Source organism: Dufourea novaeangliae, unplaced genomic scaffold (assembly GCF_001272555.1).
Source record: "Dufourea novaeangliae isolate 0120121106 unplaced genomic scaffold, ASM127255v1 scaffold125, whole genome shotgun sequence".
Lineage (NCBI taxonomy): Eukaryota > Metazoa > Arthropoda > Insecta > Hymenoptera > Halictidae > Dufourea > Dufourea novaeangliae.
Genome location: NW_015374020.1, coordinates 2,566,314 through 2,587,227, shown reverse-complemented (window position 1 = coordinate 2,587,227; position 20,914 = coordinate 2,566,314). Strand labels below are relative to the sequence as shown.

Here is a 20,914-nt window from a genome sequence, read left to right as displayed (position 1 = left end):
CTCGAGCTCCTTCTGCTTCCTCTTCATCCTCTCGTAATACGTCTCCGAGTGTTTCTTGTCCTTCCTCGACATCTTGTAGTTCATTAGCTCCGGTCTAGCGGCCGGGTTCAAGAAATACGTGAACTTGGCCATGGTGTCTGTTCTTCGATTCACCGCGGCACTTTCGTCCGCGATCCGTCTGGCTTCCGGTTTGGACGTTTTCCCAGGTCGCGTGAAGTTTCCTCTTTCGGGTCTGAACGGATGGGAACTGGTTCTGATCACGTACGAACCGTTCACCCTCTCCACGCTGACGAACTCGTCATCCTCTTCGATGTTCCCTGGCCATTCGTCGTTTCGTCCAGTGTCCTCTTCGCGGATGATTTCGAACGCGGTTCCCTGGTTCATCGATCGTTCGATCATCGCCAGGCTGTCGTAACGCGGGGGTTGGTAGGCGGGGGTCGACGTACGGGCATGCAACGCGTTCACGTCGTGTGTACGGATGACGGATGATGCGACGGTGTGGTCGTAGGTCGCGGTGTTAGTAGTATTCACGGCGATAGAAGTGTTATCGGATGGTGAGGGGATGTGGTGGTGGTGGTGGTGATGGTGGTGCAGGATGCTCGAACTGTCATGCAAGCGGTATCTCGTGATTGCGGTTGCTTCGTCACCTCGGCTGGATGTGATCGAGGACGTCGAGGTGGCGGTACCGGGGCCACCACGGTGTTCCTCCGAGGACCTGGCCCTCGATTGGCCCCCCGTGCCCCTAGGCGGGACAGGGGGCGGTATCTTGCCGGAGGGTACCAAATTTGGATTCGGCGGACTGGCGGCGGTTCTGCCCTTCAGAACCGCTGGATAAGTCGTGACCTTGGCCGTAGGGGTCGGTTGGGCGGCTGTGGTTGGCTGCTCTTGATTCGTCGCCGTCGTCGGACCCGCGGCCAAGGTCAACGGGGGCGGACTCACAGGGCCGCTGGCGAAGTTTACCGGGGTGGAGGTGGCGATCGGCGCGGAACCGGTGGACATCATCACCGTGCTGGTCGTGCTGGTCGCTGGATCGGTCGGGGTGACTGCTTATCGTGTGTGTCCCATGGTCGTTCGAAGGTCGGTCGACAACGGCGGTTTCGTGTCGCGAGGGTTGTGCAGCGACGCAGTGACGGTGAAGGGGGGGAGTAAAAAGTCAGAGTGATACAGTGGCGGGCGGGGTAGAGAGAGGTCGCGTGAACGAGCCGAGACGTGGAACGTTGCTTCGAGGATTCTATTGGGATTCTAAGGTTAAGTTTTATTTGTGGTTTACATCAGTTTAGCAGGGAAAGATATTTACCATAGATGGTTTTTGTTATTTCGTTCAAAAAACAGTATTATTACATCGGTGATGAGTATTGCTCAGGGATGGCATCTTCTTCGATTATTAAGATCCACATATAGGGGAAGGTTATCAAATTTTGACCATCGCCTAGGATTGATCACTACTGTAACTTGTGTGTAAGGTTCAACCTGGGCGATGGTCCAAATTTAGCAACCTTTCCTTAATACTTTTCATACATTTCTGAATGTTCAAGAGCCACAGAAAACATTATTTTAACACTATATTTATAAACAATACAAATCTGGCTGGTAGGACGTCAAAGCTGTTCTAAGAGCCGCACAGAGTAATTTTGATAGCCGCAGCTTAGAACGAACGGGATAGGTATCGATGGTCTCGGAAGCAACGTTGCACCTCTCGCCGGATAAAATATTAATACCAATATAGCAATGAATGATTATGAGCAAGTTGGAATTGTGACAATGACTCGATCATGTTTCTGAACACCGCGGATATAATCGACTATCGATAGTTCTCTTATAGGACAGACCCTAATTACGAACGTCTCTGTGGAATTTAATCGACTCTCTTAGCTGAGACCGCGAACGAAATCGAAATGATAATGGACACTAGGAAAGTAAGTGATCGTATGAGAGACTCACCGGCCTTCGTGGGTGACGTAGCATGCATTGTCGAACTTCCGGTTGTCGGCACCGCTAAACCACCACATAACACCATGTACCAATTACCGTATCACCATGTGTGCGACTCTTGATCGGACAGAGAAACTTCCAATACCCTTGGACGAGACGTATTTTTGCTCTAATTCCGTATTCATTGAAATTCTCATGAAATCTCTCGATCGATCGGAAGTCTCTCTGTCCATTCACGGATCGAAGGGTGTCCGCAAATAAAAAAAATAGGGATTCGAACAAGGGACGTTCGAGGCAAACAAGAGGGATTCAATGGTCGGAATGCGCGCATTCGACTGACATTCACGATAGAAAGCTGTATACGTACGTTCTTTGCGTCTGCAGACAAGAATCGAACGGGTTTATCGACACCGATTGAACGTTTGATGGACAGACAAATACGTTACAGAACGAAATGTGCGATACTTTCAGACAGAATCGGATAATATTTTTCTTTCTTTACGTTAACATGGATATTTTATAAATCACTGATTTATACTAATCCGTATAAAAAAAATGTGCAGTAATAAGTTGAATATACAGAGTGTTGTTTCGTGAATCAGTCATTCTGAACGCCCTGGTTCTTCGGTAGACTGTTGGGTGACATTGTCGTAAAGAAAAATGAAGATATTCGTCATATTATTTTTATTTCTCTTCAACTGTGCTCCCTAGAGGGTAAACTGATCTACTTCATAAAAAAAAGTGTCACAGAGCAACAATATTCTAAACAGAAAAAAGGTAAGATAAATTTCCCGACGTTCCACTTTTCAAATTACGAGGAAGAACCAAGACATTGACAGAGTGATTAAACGATCCGAAACACCCTGTATAATCGTTTCAGCGGTTTGAGATTTTTTCTGCAAAAAATTTGGTACCATTCAGGTGGTCCCCGTTTTATTCGTACCAGATTATAGGATGTGACTGTGGATTTACCTACCAACACGAGACACGATAGGGCGTACGTCATTCGCACGTGGAAGCACGCGCGAGCCATCTTCGTAAAAGCGACACGAGTAGGTATCCTCTCAGGATGGGGAATGCCACGCTTGACAAAGGACGATTCAGTGAGGATTCTTGGATCCGTGACAGATGGGGACCGTGGTGAATGTTTTGGAAGCGGGTAACGTGGGATTGCCGCATCTAAATTTACTGCGCTGATCGCTGTGCCTGGCTACACACGTGAAATTCAGCGCAAAGCTAATAATAGAACCGTGGAAGATTTTCGTTCGAATCATCCGCAAACGATTTTCGGAACGGAAACGATCGTATATTTTTCCATCGATTCGCGGTGATCCGTGCCCCGTCGCCGAACTGATTTTCGATTCGTTCGAAGACCATTTCGTGCGATCGTTGCACGAGATATTGCTCGAGATTGATCATTATTAGAGGGAAATTTAGGATATACCTAATATTTATTGCTGTTGATTGTACGAATGACTGGGAATGAAATTATTTAGATGGAAGGAGCAAATATTAGACGTAATGTAATACTTTATTCCAGGTTTGAAGACGATCAATTACCAGTTTTCTAAGTCTCTTAACTTTCGATCAGCAGACGCTGGGTCACTAAAGACCCATACTTTAGATATGTACAGATTTATAATAAATATTGTTTGTTTGCAATTTATATATTTTTCTTACTTTATATCATTCCATATATGATCCTACTTTGTAGAATAAAATAATTTTTGAAAATAATTTTAGAAACCTCTTCCATCAAATATTTCATTCTTATCGATTCTATTCCATTGCACAGCCAAAAGTAATTTTCGCAACTGAACAATTTTAGAATGTGGAGTAACCGAATTGGTTCCGAAAACCGGTAAAAACATCCGGTCGCGTGAGACCATTGTGTGGAAGCATAAAGATATATAATAATTGTAAAAGAAAAAAAAAATAACATTTCGCTGAGAAACTTGTGAACAGACTCACCGGTGGAATCGAAGTCGCCGTCCAGGGGCCTGAGAGGCCTGGTGATGCTTTTTCTCTTCGACGGGGAATGTTTCAACGCTGAAACACAAATCGTCGGGTGTTATAAATTCGGCCACGTGGTTGATCGATATGCAGGACATCGATAACGTATTTACTCGAGGAGATCGGAACGATTAATTGGAAGTCTCAGATCGGCACCTATCGAGGGGGTGGCGGGGAATCGAACGAGTTAACGCTACAAAAGCTGACGTCAGTACCGTAGCAAGTGTTAGCTTGGGCGTAAAGCTTCTCGACTTTGTTTTGAAAAAGTTTTCACACTGCGCTCGATCCACGTACCTCATCGAACGCAGTGCTGTGTGTAATTGCATTACGGGGATTCTATTTTCGCACCGTATTTATTAGAACATTTTCAATCGTATGGTTCGCGCTGGCACTTTCAGAAGCAATTTAACGTCTGTGACTGAAAATTTCAATGACTACGACCCGGAGCTAATTGTTACTTTCAAGTAGGGGAGAGTATTTTAATAGTTAGAGTATTTAAATATCTCAGAGTACGCTGATATTTCTTATACAGCAAACCATCGACGAGTGTCTGAAGGCTCCCCTGCACTGACAAGGCATAAGAGAGTGATTGTGCTTGGAATTCTGAAAGCCAATGATATTTGTTTCAGTAGCATACGGCGACCAGTTTATGAAATATTTAATATTCAGTGCCGAGGAGTCTCGAACACTCATCGATGACTTACATTCTTGATGTCTTCTAATTACCTGAGAATTTTGTATAACATTCGTTGGTATTTCAAAATGATCAGTGTATCTCTGAGATCCACATTGCCTCCAACTTTAGGTACATCCATAGACGCAATGCTTCGAAAGATCCAGCGCAAAATTAATTCTCGCTACAGCACTGTCTGCCACGACTACATCTAACTTTCCCACCGTAATGGCTACGCTTCTTTGATATCTCTACATTACCAGGAGACAGTGGTATCTCTACATCAAATACGCAAAACTACACGTGTATACGTCGTCTTCTCCCCCGAAAGGAACTAGTTTCCTCTATAATCACTAAAAGACATATCGACGACGGGTAAACGAGTGTGATAATCAAGCCGACAACACCGAAAGCTTTCTCCACCACGTCCATCCAGGGGGGTCGTGGTCTCTTTCCTCTAATCGCTATGTCCTTACGTATGTGTGTCGTTCGATTGTATATAGCTACTCTTTCAAACTGTAAGTACATGCCTCTGTGTAACTGAAACATTAGCTGGGAACACGATCATTGGGATATCATTACGTGTACGTACGTGGACACGATTAATCAGCTCGGAGATGTTCGACGCGCGTCTAATCGCGAGCGAACGTAGTCGAGAAGTCGGGCCTGGCTCGGCCTGGCTCGTACGCTATGCTCTACACACTAAATTATCGCTGCACGGCGATGTTCAGGTCTGATTAAAGTCCGTATAACGATGTTAACTAGAACGAAGCGCGCGTCTCGGGATGCCACGGATCTGTGAAAAGTATTCTGACACACTAGGGAAAAAGGGAAGAATGAACGACAGAGTCGAGGCGCGTAACGAGACGTGCAGCAGACAGGGGATCTGCTCTACCGTGAGCATCGCTGTTGATTCGGTTACGCAAGGATTGCTAGTTCCTGAAACGGTTTATCGCTGCCACAAACAGTGCCATTTTCATGGTAGAATGAAATTAAGAATGAATTCAGCGTCGGAAACTTTTAGGATGCTCTTAGGCGATAGACTCGGAGCTAGAGACAAAATTAATTGTACATTCAGGGTCACTGGGTTATCCCCAATTTTATCTTCTGGATCCTATTAAAAGTGTCTATAGAGAGATGTATTAATAAATTTCTTCCTGTTTGTTCGCGATGATACCACAGGATTACACTCTCGATAAATTAAATTAAACTAAAGGAAGATGAAACATCATGTTCACAGTAGTTACCTCGGGTGACCTTCAAAAGATTTAAATCGCCGATCATTGGTTATCAAAAAATTATTAACAAATATCGATTGAAAAACGTACTGTAATTTTCACAGAAACCTGAATTTTTCAAAGAAAATTTTTGGAAAGAAGAGAAGTCATTTAGAATTGGTTAGACTGTTTAATACCAATGATCGACGGTTTATAACTTTTGAAGGTTACTCGGGATCGGTGTGGGTGCTTTTCGGAAGTTTATCAATTACCCCTGTCTCATCAAAAACAGCCTCAACTCTGTCACTGATCGATTTCATCAAGAGAATCCTTCTTTTCACAGATCGCACCCCAGCTTAAATCGTGATCCTTTAATTATTCGGTAAAACACGGGTCTATATTGTGGCTGAATGACAAAGGGTATGAGGCAAGGATACGTCTTCGATAAAAGTAATCCTCACGAAAGGTCGGTGGGGAGGGATCGATGTCGAAAGATTCTACCGCGGGATCGGGATAAATCGGTTGTTCTCGAGGGTTGAGTATGACCTAGATCCGTAGGAAAAAAAAGGGTTCTCGATGGTAGGGCAGGTGCTTGGTTCTACGTGTGTTCTTGAAAAAACTGTGAAACGTGTTCGAAGCGTAAAAGGAGATAGAGAAGTGTCGAGAAGGTGGATCCAGCAGAAGGGAAGAAAAATCCACAGGCGTACAGAAAGGTCCCACGGACATCGCAGAAGCAGCGGAGAATTAGACTCGAGAGAATGGTAAACATACGAGGGTCGGTTTGTTTCGTTGCAACTGTACACGTTCGATACTTTTGCCAGCGATACGTGCGACGGTGATCGCGAAACTTGAAACATTGTATATTTTTATTGGAAAGTTTAGCTTACGAAAAGCGCGACCGTCCCTCGAATTGTTGGCAGAAATATTTGGTAAATTCTCTGAGAATGCAAACAATTGAGACATAACCTGTATAGTCGTACAACTACACGCACAGGTATCATGATTTACAAATGTTTATATTTAGAGAGTTTCAGATCAAAAGAGGGATGAAAAAGATAATCAAAGAAGCGTTGCAGTTCAATGTCGCAGATACGAGTGCTAAATTACAGACACGAAAACGAACATCTTATCTAAAAGAAAAACAATAGGAGAGGAGATTAACGAATGAAAATCGAAAAAGAAAATGAACTTCAAGATTCCAAACCAGATACGCATACCTCAATAAAACAACATTCAAAGGAACAACGGATCACACAAGGCTGTCCGAATGTATATCGAACAGAGAACGTCACGGTCAACGAAAGAAAACTCGTTGCAATCTTTCCTAATTACGGGTCTGTACAATCTCTTACATCTAGAAATACTATTGGAAAAAGGTATATCGTACTTATCACATGCCACAATGGATGTTCAATCAAAAAGGTGTACACAATTCTCTACACACACTGAATTCACAAGACAAGTCGTTTCGAGCGTAGACTGTATTTATGCCAAATGGAAAACAAGGAAAGAAGCGTCTAAAAACATAATCGATCCGACGATGCATACCGAAGGAAAGTTCATAAAGGGTCGAGGGAACGGCGAGGATGGTGAAAAAGCAAATTCAAAGCGCGTATAACAAAAAAGATTACGAGACAGAGTGTGAGAGAAAGGATCACGCGAGTTACAAGCATAGACTCCGTTTAAAGATCGGTTAGACAGAAACAGTAGAAAACAGAAATGAAAAATGAAAGAAAAAGAAAAAAATGAAAACGAGCATACGTGTGTACAACCATACAAAATTGGACAGACAGACAGACGGACTAACAGAGACAGACAGACAGACAAAGTTACCTATGTAGCTGGTGACGAGGTTACGGAATTTGCGATGATTCCCCTTAATCTCAGGCAGGTCCACTTTTGGTATTCGAGTTTTCGAGTTTGCGATCGGTAGCAGGTCAGATCAGGTCATTGGGTGGTAATTATTTTAAAAAATCGATCGATCGATCAATTAGGGACTGCCGAGAATTAAATAGCAACAACAATTAGAAAGCGAGGGGGGCGAGGGGGTCATACGTTCTTGCTTTGGATCAAAGTCGTGGGTAAACAGACAGATAGAGAGAGACAGAGAGAAATATAGAGACAAAGAAAACAAAGCGACGATCAAGTGTCATTCTATCGTCATCGTCAAGGGGGTGACAGCGTGTCGTTTATCCTATCGAGAAATTCAATTGTTTCCCACCCAACCCTCCGAATGATTTCTGCTTACGACTCGTCTTTGCGGAATCGCGATTATTCGAGCGTATTTTTACCCAGGTGAAACCTTGACCGGCGGAACACTGACCTGGATCTCGATCACAGAAACATTAATGATTTATTTCTCTTTTTCGTCTCGAAACGGCAACGTCGTTAGTCTCGCCAACTCGTTTTCCGCGGAGCTCGTCATCGTTTTTCGTCTGTTCCTTTTACTCGGTCGCCTTGAATTCCATTGCATCTCGAAACGATTTCTAATTGCATTTTAATTTGATGCGCGATAGAGTTTTAAATCTGACGTTAACGGTAGAAAGTGCTCGGGTTCGGAGGCAACAAATCGACTGTTTGCTGGATGAAATTCCGTTCGTGTATCTACTTCTGGTAAAAATTACGTTTAGGGGACGCAGCTCCGATGACCGTGACCTTGATATGGATTGAAGGACACTTTTCTAAATAATCCTCAAGAAGTTTTAACCAGTTATCAAATGGTGTTTATTAAAAAGTTATTGACAGAACTATAACACCTTTTTCTTGAACTGTCTTTAATCTACTATAAATGACTTCCTCCTGAACTACGTCTAACCAATTCTGAAACATTTTACTGATCGGAGTTGGTTAGAGACTGCTCAAGAAAAATTTAATTCAGAGTTGGTTTCGGACAATTGCCTTTCAATACTTAAAATAACTGGTATATATTGCAAATTTTTTTTTCTAATAACTATTAACTAAAAACTAGCGACGGCTAAAACTTCTTTGGGGTGTACTCAGAAGAGTGCAACACATGTCAAGGTGAAGGTTATCGGAGCTGCATTCCCTAAACATAACATTTACCCTAATTTTGACCACGTTACGCGATCCGCTCGGATAATCCAGGTTTTCGCTACACGAGCTGTTTCTCGTGTGTTGTGAATGAAACGCAAAGATAAACGAAGTGATATAAACACGGTATCGATCGTCTCAGTTAGTCGTGATGTCGATTCGGGATATCGGTAGTCAACATCGGTAAAAGTAACCTAGTTAAACGTATATACGTTAAAACACAAACAACAAACACATACCGCATGATACGCTAGTTAAAGACAGTACACAAAGTGGAAACGCGAATTGTGGTGCAGAAAATAAAGTTCAGACGTGACCATGATTACGGATGAGGGGGATGTGAGTAGTACAGTAGATGAAATATAGTGTTAGATAGTGGTATTGGTCTGTAGCAGAAATTCTTGCGTTATATTTTGAGTCGACGAGCTTTTATACTGTACATTGTTCGAGGTCACTTTCCTTATCATGCATCACATCATGATATGCTCCTCCCTCTTTTACGTCACGAGAAAACACAGAGATGTGGAAGTCGTTAATTTCGATGGTGGGGGGTGGTGACCTCGAACAGACAGTTCACGTTGCTCCAATCGTAATTTGATTTTAAATTGTGGTTAGATCGCAATTTACTCTTGGAAGACCGTGCAATTTTCTTAACAAGAGGAAAGTAACTGGATAACTGGAAACTTGTTACAAATGTACTGCTTGGCATAACTATAATTTTAGGGTGGTTTTATAGTTATGCCACGCAGTCTACAATCGAGGAACTTAGATGGGTTGAATTAGGGATGAAAAAGATCAGGAAGTTCTAGCTGATTAGTTGAACGTTGTTTCGGTGTTAAATAGAATTCCTGCGACAGCCCAATGATAACGATAGCGGTAGCAGTGACAGTGGTCAGTTTAGTGGTAACACACAGTGGAGGATAGTAAAAAAAGAGAACGGTTGAAGAAAATGAAGTGTACGGGTAGGCTTTGTAAATGAAATGAAGTTGGTAAACAGCGAAAATGTTTATTGCAAAATATATAAATATGTACATTGGTGTCCACGTTGAGCCGATAGCTGAATATTTTTCACAATAAAAAAGAACTTTTCTACTTCTACCATCTCTCTCCCTCTCATACGCTTGCTCATACTCTCTCACTGGCACACCCATACCAACTAGCTTTGCCAAAATATATATATGTATGTATATATATATATACTCGACACTGTACACGCCTCGAGGACACTTTTACGTCGATCGTAAATCGCACAAAAATCATTCGAATGCATATTTAAGAAAGATAAAAAAAAAAGAAAAAGAAAGAAGTACTTTTTCCTCCCTCCGAAATTCCATTCCTCGAACGATCTCTACCGGATCACTGGCACGCGAAATTTCGAATTTTGTGCGATCGGTGACACGCCGTCCTCTTAATGACAAGCTTCGACGAGCTGTCATTGGATTGTTCTCGCGACGGTCGTGTAAAATAGAAAGCTCTGCAACCGGGTGTCTACCCTGTACAACTACTAGGAACACGAGGCTCGCGGATAGTCTTACAAAACCTTTGGCACGTCGTTTATCAACAAGGAACTTCGAACTTGAAATCACACGATATACAGGCTGACTAAACGCCAGGCAGTCGAAAGCGAAACACACAACCAGACGCGGTTCACTAGTTATCTAATAATCGTAATTCTAAGATCATCGATACTTCTCACCTATAACACCTGAATCGATTCATTCGTAATCAAATTCGAAATTTTTCTCAATTGGGAGAAAATCGAAATTTTTTTCTATCGGAGGAAAATCGAAATTCTGACCGTGATGTTCTAGTTAATTTCCAATTTTAAAATTAACATTAACCTAATTATCAATACTGATGTATTCCACTACAGATTGAACTCGTATCGTAAAATCGATTGAAAATTCTCCCACATATTTCGATGGAGAGGTAACCAACATTTTGGTAGTCTCGTAGACCAAGATTGTAATCGACAACGCAATTATTTCGGTTTCGACTCCCTGATTGTTCCGTGAGTATATGGGGACGGCAACAACGTTCGGAAACGGCAAAACACGGAATCGTCTTTACAATGGTGCGCCTCGCGCGGGAACCTTACGCCTATTATCAAAACCGTTGTGTTTCACGCACGATTTCGTACGGTTATTCCTCTGTTTGGTTGCCATTCGAACGAAATCAACGATACTGGCTTCGATGCATAAAATACTCAGCTACGTATGTGGACACCAGTGGACTGGTCATATTTTGTGCTCGTCAATGAACTTTACAACCGGACTGAGGGGTCGATCATTGAAACCAAAACGTGACACCGGAACAATGAGGTCGAGAACTTTTGATACGAACAATGAAAAAGAATGTGGAGAGTGGTGTCGTGAGAAAATTAAACGTTTCTGAAAACCATGTGTGTGCATCGTGTTAGCGATTAGTTACACCAAGAAAAAAAAAAAATAACAAAACAAAAAGAACCCAATGGTGACCAACTGACACATTTAATTAATCAAAGATGTTTAATCGACAGCATTAATCGTGAAGGAAATGCAGGTATCCGAAACATTTACGTCGGGGCAGGGACTGCTGATGATGAACGTTTTAAATTGTTCGTTCTCATTTATCATGATTTGAAAACAGGACTCGCTAGAGGGAAGCTCGCAAGCTGACACATGAGTGCAGTCAATAATCGTGCGTGGTTTTCGGATATCCGCACAGGATTTATCGCATTCTCTGCAGTTATTATTATTTTGTTTTTTTTTCTTTTTGTTCTTCTTTTACCTTAAGTCACTATTACGATTATTAGAATCTTTCATGGACGGCTAAATTTGTTTCATGTGACGATGATGGCGATGATGATGATGTGTGGATGAGAGAAAATAAAGTGAAACAGATTCGCTCATTCTCGCTTCGATCGTCTTAAAAATATGGATTAAAAAGAAAGAACGATGTGCGCGTACGACGGTAAAAAAAAAGAAAGAAAAAAGAATAGTTTCGATCGGTTGGCTCGAGATCTCGATTATGAACTTGTACACACCGGGATCCAAATGCGTTCGTATAATCGAACAGGTCCGCTAAGAACCGCGGGCTCGATATGCTATAATATGATTCGTCCATCAGGAACGAACGAACGAAATTAAGCGTCACCGAATTGAATGGAATCTTAACATTCCGGTAATGGCGATTCGTATTAATAAAGAAGCTAAAAAATATATATATATATATGTGTGTATATGTAACCCTAGCTTATGGCTTACTGTTCTATACGAACTGGAATCTTACGTAACAAGACAATTTATGTCACTACTTAATCGTAAACGGCAGAATAATATACGCGCGTTAAGTACCGTTTTTGAGCCATTTTTTCTCTCTCACTCTAGTTCGCTATCGCGATTGAAATGATCAAACTCCGGCCCTGCTTCTCCTATCTGGCCACACGATTGCAAAATACGTCACGAAGAATACGTTCTCTCGTTTTTCTCAATTTTCGTTCACTTTCTCGTTCAGCGACAGGTACCACGCGATAACATTGCATCGTATATAATAATAAATGGAATCACAGTAATCGATGCCGTTACTATAAAACAAGAAACAGTCGTTTTTAATTCACGTTCAGCCGGCGATAAAAATACTTGTCCGTTACAAGTATCCGCTACTCTACTTAAAGCCTAGAATTTCACTTGTACTTTTTTTTTAATGCTTCGTACGAGAGAGATAGAAGCCAAAAATCGAAATCGGCGATTACTAGGGCACGAAACGTCGATCCGGAAAGCAATCCAAAAAATGATAAGAACGACCGAGTGGAACTGATCGAAAAGGAGACCGGTTACAAATTAGGAATGAGCCTTGTTCAGTGTTAACATTGAGGTCAAGTTTGTTAGAAGAGGCTGATTGGGATGGTACTTACGTGACGGTATCTTCTTGAATACTGTCTTCGCCATGAAGTCTTGAAAGCGTTGCGCGTAAAAGCCTGGTCGATGTACTGATACGGTATCCTGTGATGAAACATGAAAAAAAAAAAAACAAACGAAACCGTTCCATCATTGATACCTAACAGAAATATACATGTATATCGGTTAAGATACAACGAAGACAAGTGAAACTTTTATTTTTAAAATACGAAGTTCGTTGGTTACCCCGAGTATTAGGTATGTATGCCTTGTGCAGTCCCCGAAAATAGAGGGACAGTGTTCAACGTACATCAAGGTCGTAACGTAACGCAATTTCATTAGGATAAATATATGAATGTTACTTACACCGTCGTGTATCATAGATTTCCATGTGTGCTCGAGCTTTTTCTTAAGCCTGTAACTTTGCAAAATATCAATGATACCGAGGAAGAGTAAAAGCCGTTCGCCACGGGCGTTGCGAGCTGGGATCCCACCTGGACTGCTAGCAACAGTAACCGTAATTAAAACACGTTATTAGAGTATCCGTGGTGTATACAATTGTAAGGGGATCGGAACGGTGATACTCACGGTACATCGTCCTCCGCGTCTATCGGCTCGCTTTCAGCCTGAATACTCTCCATAGCGGTACTATGCGCGACCAACCTTTGCCGGTTTATGCTTCTCGATCGGTTCAGAGCGTTGCCACCTATTCTGTCCTCCCTTTCCCGTTCCCTTTCCGCTTGAATGAATCCTGCACTTTCGCCGGGGACGTCGCCGACTTCTTCGTCCCCGCTGGCCGATAACCTCTGCTCCTGCTGTAACACAAAAGTCACACACTTTCTGCAGGATGTTGTATATTCATATAAGTAACAATGGTAGCTACAAAATCAGGTAGGATAAGTGATTTGGAATCTCGTACGTAGAGTTTAGTGAATTATAATTTTCATGGCTGAATTTGATTTCTACTGGGTAATAGTTTAGCGTAATTTTGTAGCACACATACCGTTTTCTCCCTCGCCGCCTGATCGAGATTATGAATGCCGACGAGCAACGAGTAGTCCATAATTTTGAAGCTCTCCAACACACGACAGTCTCTCTGAATCGTTTTAACCAAAGCGCTATAAGTATCCGCCTCCAGGAAGATCCCTTCAGCATGGTGCTCCATGAAGTCCAAATCCTTGTACGTAGGAGACGACTTGGATCTTTCCGTTTTAGACGCCTGAATGTCGAGAAAATGCTCGTTGAATCGCGCGAAGATAATCGACTTGTGTAGGAAGGATATTTCGTGGAGTTTATACCTTTCGTTTGTACGTTGACCCTTTCAAATCGTACTTCTGATGCAACTTGACCGCCGAGGGCAGAAGATTATTCATAGCGACTAATCTAACGTTTTTACTATTGCAACGATAGCAATACAACCCGAAAAACTTTGGCAGTAACGTCCTCGGGTTCTGGTTTAGATTCTGGAAGGAAAAAAAAAACAAGGTGTCCACGAATATCGCCACTGGCATCCAGAAGACAACGTTTACGATAAATCACGCGGGTTAAATGGTTTACCATGTAATATCCAGGAAGAAGCGTTTGCAAAAACTCTCCTTCTTTGTGTTGCACAGTCTTTATGATGAACTCGTCATCATCCGTTAGGTAAAAGATACTCCCGCTGGCGCCGGGGTTCGATAATTCGCGTAACGGGGCGCTACACATCGACATCTGAATATTCAAAGAGTACGATTAAACGGAAGCGTGTTAAGACCACATCTGTGTGTGTGGAGGAATTCCTTCAAGATCGAGATCCATCATCATTCCTTTCGTAATATAGGATTACAGGTTTTCTGTACTCACTAAGAAGTCGTCGGGTTGGATACCGAAGAGATCTCGAAAGTAGCGAAATGCAATGGGTGCGTAATTCTTGAACTTAAACTCGGAGAAGTGGTGAGCCGGTGTGTGATTCGAACCCTCGCTGGGGAAGTTCGTCGTCTCCACGGTCATGAAGTCCTGCATCAGCAAATCACGCTCCGGTTTGCTCGCCAGGCCGCCCACCGCGTGCTGGATGCCCAGTTGTATCGATCCCATGATTTGTGTCGTTTGGATCTAAGCGATAAAATGAAAGAGCAACCTTGAAATCTTCCTATCCCTTGTTTCCAACGGTTTATACGAAAGAAATACTATTCGAGTATTATTTTCCCCTTAACATCAATTTGAGCGTTTATCACGATTTTCAGCCTATAAGATCGGAATTTAAATGATTAATATTTCAACAGTAATTCTATACCCACCTTTTTGTACGTGATTTCGCCTCCGACTCCGACTCTCCTGTGGCCAATCTTTCTTTCTCGTTCCGATTTGTTCCTCGACACCCCCGCGGGGGTTTTGAGTCCTGTGGTGCCATGCTGCGTTACCGAGCTCTGCAAACAACACGATGAAATTATGGCAACGTCACCTGTATTAACGGGTATTCAGTTTTCGTTCGCGAACAATATATTGCAGAATTTAAATCTACGACAGACGACCAAGCAAAAGCTGACTGATTAACTGGGTTTATTACATCCGCCCCCACCTAATCCTGCCCTTCCGCCTTTAGTTCTACTGAAAATATTCGAACAGGATTACCTGCTGCGTGATTTAAAGGCCCATTCGGAACGGTTCTATAATATTGTCCCTCATATAAACGTGTTCAGTTGATTTCCAACCATTATAATAACACCGGCCATTCTCGACATGTCATTGTACTTCGGTTCTACTGGTCTATTTCTATTCTCTACCAATGATTTTATAACAACTTAAAGAAATCAGAGCTCTTATTAAATTTCATTAAAACTTCATCTCATTCTATTCGATACATTCCCATATACCATAGATGCAGGAAATCTGCAGTCTACTCATCCCTAGATTCATATTATTTGTCACTGTACAGGAGTCAACTAAATAAATCAACTAATACATTCTAATAATGACCTTGTTTCACTGGTCCAATAACAATTATTATAACTCTGTTCAGATTTACAGTGTACCAAAATATCATTCTGCATAACCATCGATAGACTACTCATTACTGTCCACCTTTGTCCCTACTGAAAATCGAACGAAACGTAACCTCACCTCGCTATAATCACACTACACCTAGTGTAGATATACATATAAAGGGAATATGATGTATTCTCGAAATTCAACCAGGTCAGGTATAACTCTCGTCTCGCGGCGGCATCAGTCCATCGGATAGACAAACACGGTCGGAAGTGCCCAAAGAGCGCTTATGCGTCATTCGAGTGAATAATTACGTGACTATTCTAGTCTCTTCTAGGGGTCGGTTCATCTCGACCCCCCCACCACCACTTCGACCGTCTTATTTACAACGTTCCTCGGATGATTCGTGTTTGTTCACCGACCGAGGGACGCGCGCACCAGCGTTTATTTTTCTTAGAAGACGGGGAACCTATCTTGTCGAAGTGTAGCCTCGTTGATAAGAACGGGGGCAGTGAGCGGTCGAATCGAGGAAACGTGCGTACAATCGCAAGAAAGAAGCTTCGTAATCGACGCGTATACGATCTTGGTCGTGGGTATGCGCGTTCGACGGCGGATTGATTAACGCGTCCACGGTAAAAATAGACACGATTTTCGGTGAATGGGAGTTGACGCGCGATAGCTACGGACCGAGGCCATCCGACCGACCATTGACAGGAAATTAAAGGGAATCGATAGATTCCTAGTCCCGTCGAGTCGCTTCTACACGCGCGGCACTGAAACCTTCGCGGAAAATTGAAAAAACGATGAGATATTGGTGGATGGCGAAATCGTTTCTGGGCAGTCTGAATTTTTCAATGCGACAATTAGACTTAACGTATTTATAGGACACTCTGAACACGATTAGATTTAATTAACTTCGACGTGCTTCTTATTTTATCCTGACCATGATGGAACTTAGTAGAAATTAGATTGCGGATTGTGTACATATATGGTATCTACAAATGTATCCGACGTAATTAAACCAACATTTTAACAGAGGTTTATACAACTCTAATTTAATAGATGCATTAACAGACGAATTTTTTTGCGAAGTTTGTGTTTATAAAATAGCCTATACAGATATAATTTTCTATAAATATTTTATGAATATATTCAACGGTGACCGCCATGTGATAAAAATTCCAATGTTAAATAATATAATCACAGTGAATGGAAAGCTACCCAAACATTTAATAAAAAGAAAAAGAATCTGTGAAGTAGTTAATTGGAGCAAATTCTCTTGCAATATAATTTAGAGATGTCGAAAATGACGATCAAAAAATTTAAATAGACTAGCAGGATGAATCAATTGATTCTGCTGGATTGTATTCTCATAAACTTTCTCTCTCTAGGCATTCACGATTGCAGATGGAACTGCCAGAGGCCGATTGGTCGAAGACAATACCTTGAACGCATAAAACCGACGCGTCATCGTCGAGACGTTCCGCGAGCGCAACAATGAAACGTGTGAAAATGAGCGAGTCGAACACAGCTGGAGATAGCAAGGATTTTCCTTGCATAACGTGTCTATCCGTGGACTATAGCTGAGCGTGGCAACGTTACTTTAGTGGTGACGATTTTTCATTCGAATCGAGCACCGATGAAAACACCTGTATTACATAAATAACGAGAATCTTTGGATTTATGTAACGTCTAGTCATATCAAACGATATGTTTATATGTATAATTGAAATCTATACATATAGGGCTGGATGTAATTCTACAGTAAGAACGTGGAAGTGAAAGGACTTGTATTTGTTACATTAACAATTACAGCTAAAATACACTAAATGGATACTGTAGATATTCTTTGACAGTAATAAATTGATAGGAATGTAATATTGATGTTAAAATGAAGTTTTTCCATAATCGTTCATCTCTGATAATTACCATTAATATGGTAGCGTCTAGACTGTGAATATTATGCATACGATGACGTGAGACTATTAATAAAAATCAGTGAAGTTTTTATTTTATATCACCTCTGTCAAACATTCAATAGGAGCTATAACTTCTTCATTAATTGCAGCTTTTGTAAATTGGTTTATAAAAATATGAATTAGCATAAGTATCCAAATTATTCATGTATTATGAACAAATAGTTTCAGTTGGTTTATATTCAAATATAATGACTGAAAGAAATGTTGACTCCTTTACGTCCCAGTTCTAAGTACTTATTTCTTTCTCTATTTACCTTATCATTCAAACGTTTGGAGCACTCACTCTAGTCTTGGAAAACCTTTCTTCCTAAAGAATTTTCTCAGTACGATACTATAATATTTTCATCCTCAGTCATGATTAACTAACGTCCTCGAAGAGATAAGTGTATCATTAGCTGTAGATATTATTACCATTAATTTATTAACCACATCGGAATCCAATCGGTCACAATTTCTTCTCAACAAAAATTCATACATTAAAACCAAAGGTCTACAAATATTACTCCGCTTTGTTACCACCTACAAGTACGACTAAACGATACACAGTAAAAAAACGCTCAAAATACATAAAAGTACTCGTGACTTAAAATACACAAAAAATAACTGTACCATAAAAATTTCAGCAAAATATTTATAACAGAACGTACTTTCTATCGGATGTATTCCAAGAATAAAGCGAAAAATTGTTTTTCCCTAGATAACAAAAGAATCCTCCAACTTTCTTATCGCCTCTACAAACACCACTCGTTAGCCACGACCGTCTAAATAAATGCATTACGAAACGTGTTAATAAAGCGATGCAAATAAATAACGCCAGTGGAGCGGAAGAGCGATATACAGCACCTCCCCCGCTCGCGAGAATTTCGATAAACTTGCCCACGTAAAACCACGTTCCACCCTGGTTATCTGTCTCTTGCTCACCGGCGCGCACCGCGTCAGAGACCTTTGGCGAGAGTGTCAATACCAATATCTACGTGTGACGCGGAAAAACGGGCACGTATCGGCTCAGCGAAAATATCAGAAGAATTTTTTTTTTTTGTTGTACTTACGTCAAGCACCGTCATCTTGTCCCCCGTGGATTTATCTGTAACATATCGAAAATTGCAGGCGTGTATACGTATACACAGTGTCGCATGGAAATAAGGTCACGTAACAGTCGGCGGCCCCGCAACCCATACACCGACACACGGTATCGCCATTAGTGAATGAAGCCCGGAGAGTCCCGTTTCTAACGGCGGGGCACCGCGACGATTCGACGTGCGATCAGTTTTAGTTACCGATGCATATTCCAGGAAAGAGGCGAGAAAGTGGAACGTTAACCGAGTTCACAAAAACGAAAGTCGTGCAGCACACGCCGGGTGCAACCGATTCTTCGCTATTGACACACGGTTAAGCCCCCCCTTTGGAGGGGGTAATACCGTTGACCCCGTTAATATGCACGAAATTTCAACGGTCGTCATTCGACCGTCGTCAGGTCTCGTGAAAACTTTCGCCACCACGCGTGTTCGAACGAAAAAGAAACTCGCGACCCGCGTGTATCATTATTTTCGTGGAAGTTGATTCAGCGTTTGGCCACGGTCGGAGAAAAGTAATTCTATTACGGGTCGCCGACGATGATTGGACGATGGTAGGGTACCACGGAAAGGACAAAGAGATTTCGGACCGGTCGACGCGGCTGGCTGGTGCACGGAGATGGGCAATGTTTCATTCAAGGAAGTAATAAATACTGAAGATTCAGTATTTTGACTACTGACTGGCCAGACTTGGCTCTGTAAAATTCGTTCATGATTAAAATCTTGTTTTTGACAGAATGAAGACTGTACGAGGCGATATTTTGCATGATCATTTTATTTCTGTGGCCTTGAACTGTAGGGATATTAACTATACTTATCATAAACAGTAATTTCAATAATGTTTTTTCTTGGGTCTCAAAAATCGCCATTTTAAAAAAAACGACTATTAAAAAATAGTGAATAGTGCAGCTAATACAATATTTATATGTGTAATGCACCTCCGAATATCTTATCGTTTGAATACTTTCGTTGCTCACTGTATTGTTGGAGGAACAAATATAGTGTGACCGTAAAATCGGCGACGAGCTACAATACTCATGTTTGGTGTCCAGGTACAAAAGGAATTGGCTGAAAGCATGAGCTGTGATGTCTCCTGGACCATGCTAATTATCTAAACTCCGACCTCAATATTTTCTAATTCAATGCCATTTAAACGCAGGAAGAAATACCAGAACTGCAAATGCCAATTAAAATTTCCAACTACCTCTACTACCGCAAAGAACTGTCGTTAAGTTACCAGTTCAGATCACTCCGAGGCGTTAAAAGGGAATATGGTCTCCCCCAGCCTGATATCCTACCGGGCATCAATAGGGCCCATTTGTTCAGGGTCTACTTAACGGGCACACTAACAATCGTTACTGCCAACTGTATGGAAGAACATTGGCCATCTCCGTTACCACAGGACGCGACGGGTGACACCCATCAGCTGTCACCTCGCGAACTGGATTAGCTCGGCGTAGCCCCGTAGGGGCAGCTCGTACACGACGGCTCGAGGCGTAACGTGCGTAGCGTAGCGCGGGCATGCGGAAGCAAAATGAAAATCCGATCGTCCGGAATCGATCGATCACGCCTATCCTCCTCTTGTTCGTGTCTCGCCGCGCGCGAGCACGACGGCGAGACATGGAAGCGACGCCCCGGGGAGCGCGTCAGGAATCGCGTTTACTTTTCTAGGTTAGGTTCGTGACATTTGGACGCGGACGGGACGAGCAGCCGTCGGCGACGACGACGATAGACAAAAGATGTTTTACTCACTGTCCTCGTCCGTGGACTGCTCCGGCCTGAGATGGTCGTCCACGGTCTGGGCCGGCACCGTGAAGCTTGTCTCGACCACCTCGATCACATCCACATTGTCGCCCGAAGCCATTTTGTACGTGCGTGCCTTCTTTCGATCCAACGAGAACGCACTGACTCACGTACGGCCGCGACGACGATCTTCCTGACAGTTTCGCGAACGCGCCTCCTCTGTCGTCGCTTCGCACGCCAGCATCTTTCGAGTTCCGCGGAACACACGGCGCACCTCAGGGCGACGCGTACGTGACGCTCACTCCCTCGAACATTACTCGTTGCACTCGCGTGTCCAGCCGGTTTCTTTTGTACCACCGTGGCACACGCAAAAAAAATGTCACCGATCCGC

General features: G+C 42.5%; 1 protein-coding gene across 1 annotated transcript in view; it reads right to left on the bottom strand.

Moving 5' to 3' along the window:
- The window catches only part of LOC107189123 (phosphatidylinositol 4-phosphate 5-kinase type-1 gamma-like), a 35,399-nt gene extending 14,485 nt beyond the window's left edge, over positions 1 to 20,914 (bottom strand). Inside the window, exons 1-14 of the mRNA XM_015577597.1 lie at positions 20,533 to 20,914; positions 18,757 to 18,791; positions 15,041 to 15,169; positions 14,607 to 14,855; positions 14,322 to 14,474; positions 14,063 to 14,227; positions 13,768 to 13,983; positions 13,353 to 13,579; positions 13,131 to 13,263; positions 12,782 to 12,869; positions 7,669 to 7,731; positions 3,904 to 3,981; positions 1,942 to 1,995; positions 648 to 1,043 (exon numbers count right to left, since the gene is read on the bottom strand). Of these exons, the coding sequence (XP_015433083.1) occupies positions 648 to 1,043; positions 1,942 to 1,995; positions 3,904 to 3,981; positions 7,669 to 7,731; positions 12,782 to 12,869; positions 13,131 to 13,263; positions 13,353 to 13,579; positions 13,768 to 13,983; positions 14,063 to 14,227; positions 14,322 to 14,474; positions 14,607 to 14,855; positions 15,041 to 15,169; positions 18,757 to 18,791; positions 20,533 to 20,644 (2,098 nt within the window). The 5' untranslated portion in view covers positions 20,645 to 20,914. The remainder of the gene's footprint in view (positions 1 to 647; positions 1,044 to 1,941; positions 1,996 to 3,903; positions 3,982 to 7,668; positions 7,732 to 12,781; positions 12,870 to 13,130; positions 13,264 to 13,352; positions 13,580 to 13,767; positions 13,984 to 14,062; positions 14,228 to 14,321; positions 14,475 to 14,606; positions 14,856 to 15,040; positions 15,170 to 18,756; positions 18,792 to 20,532) is intronic.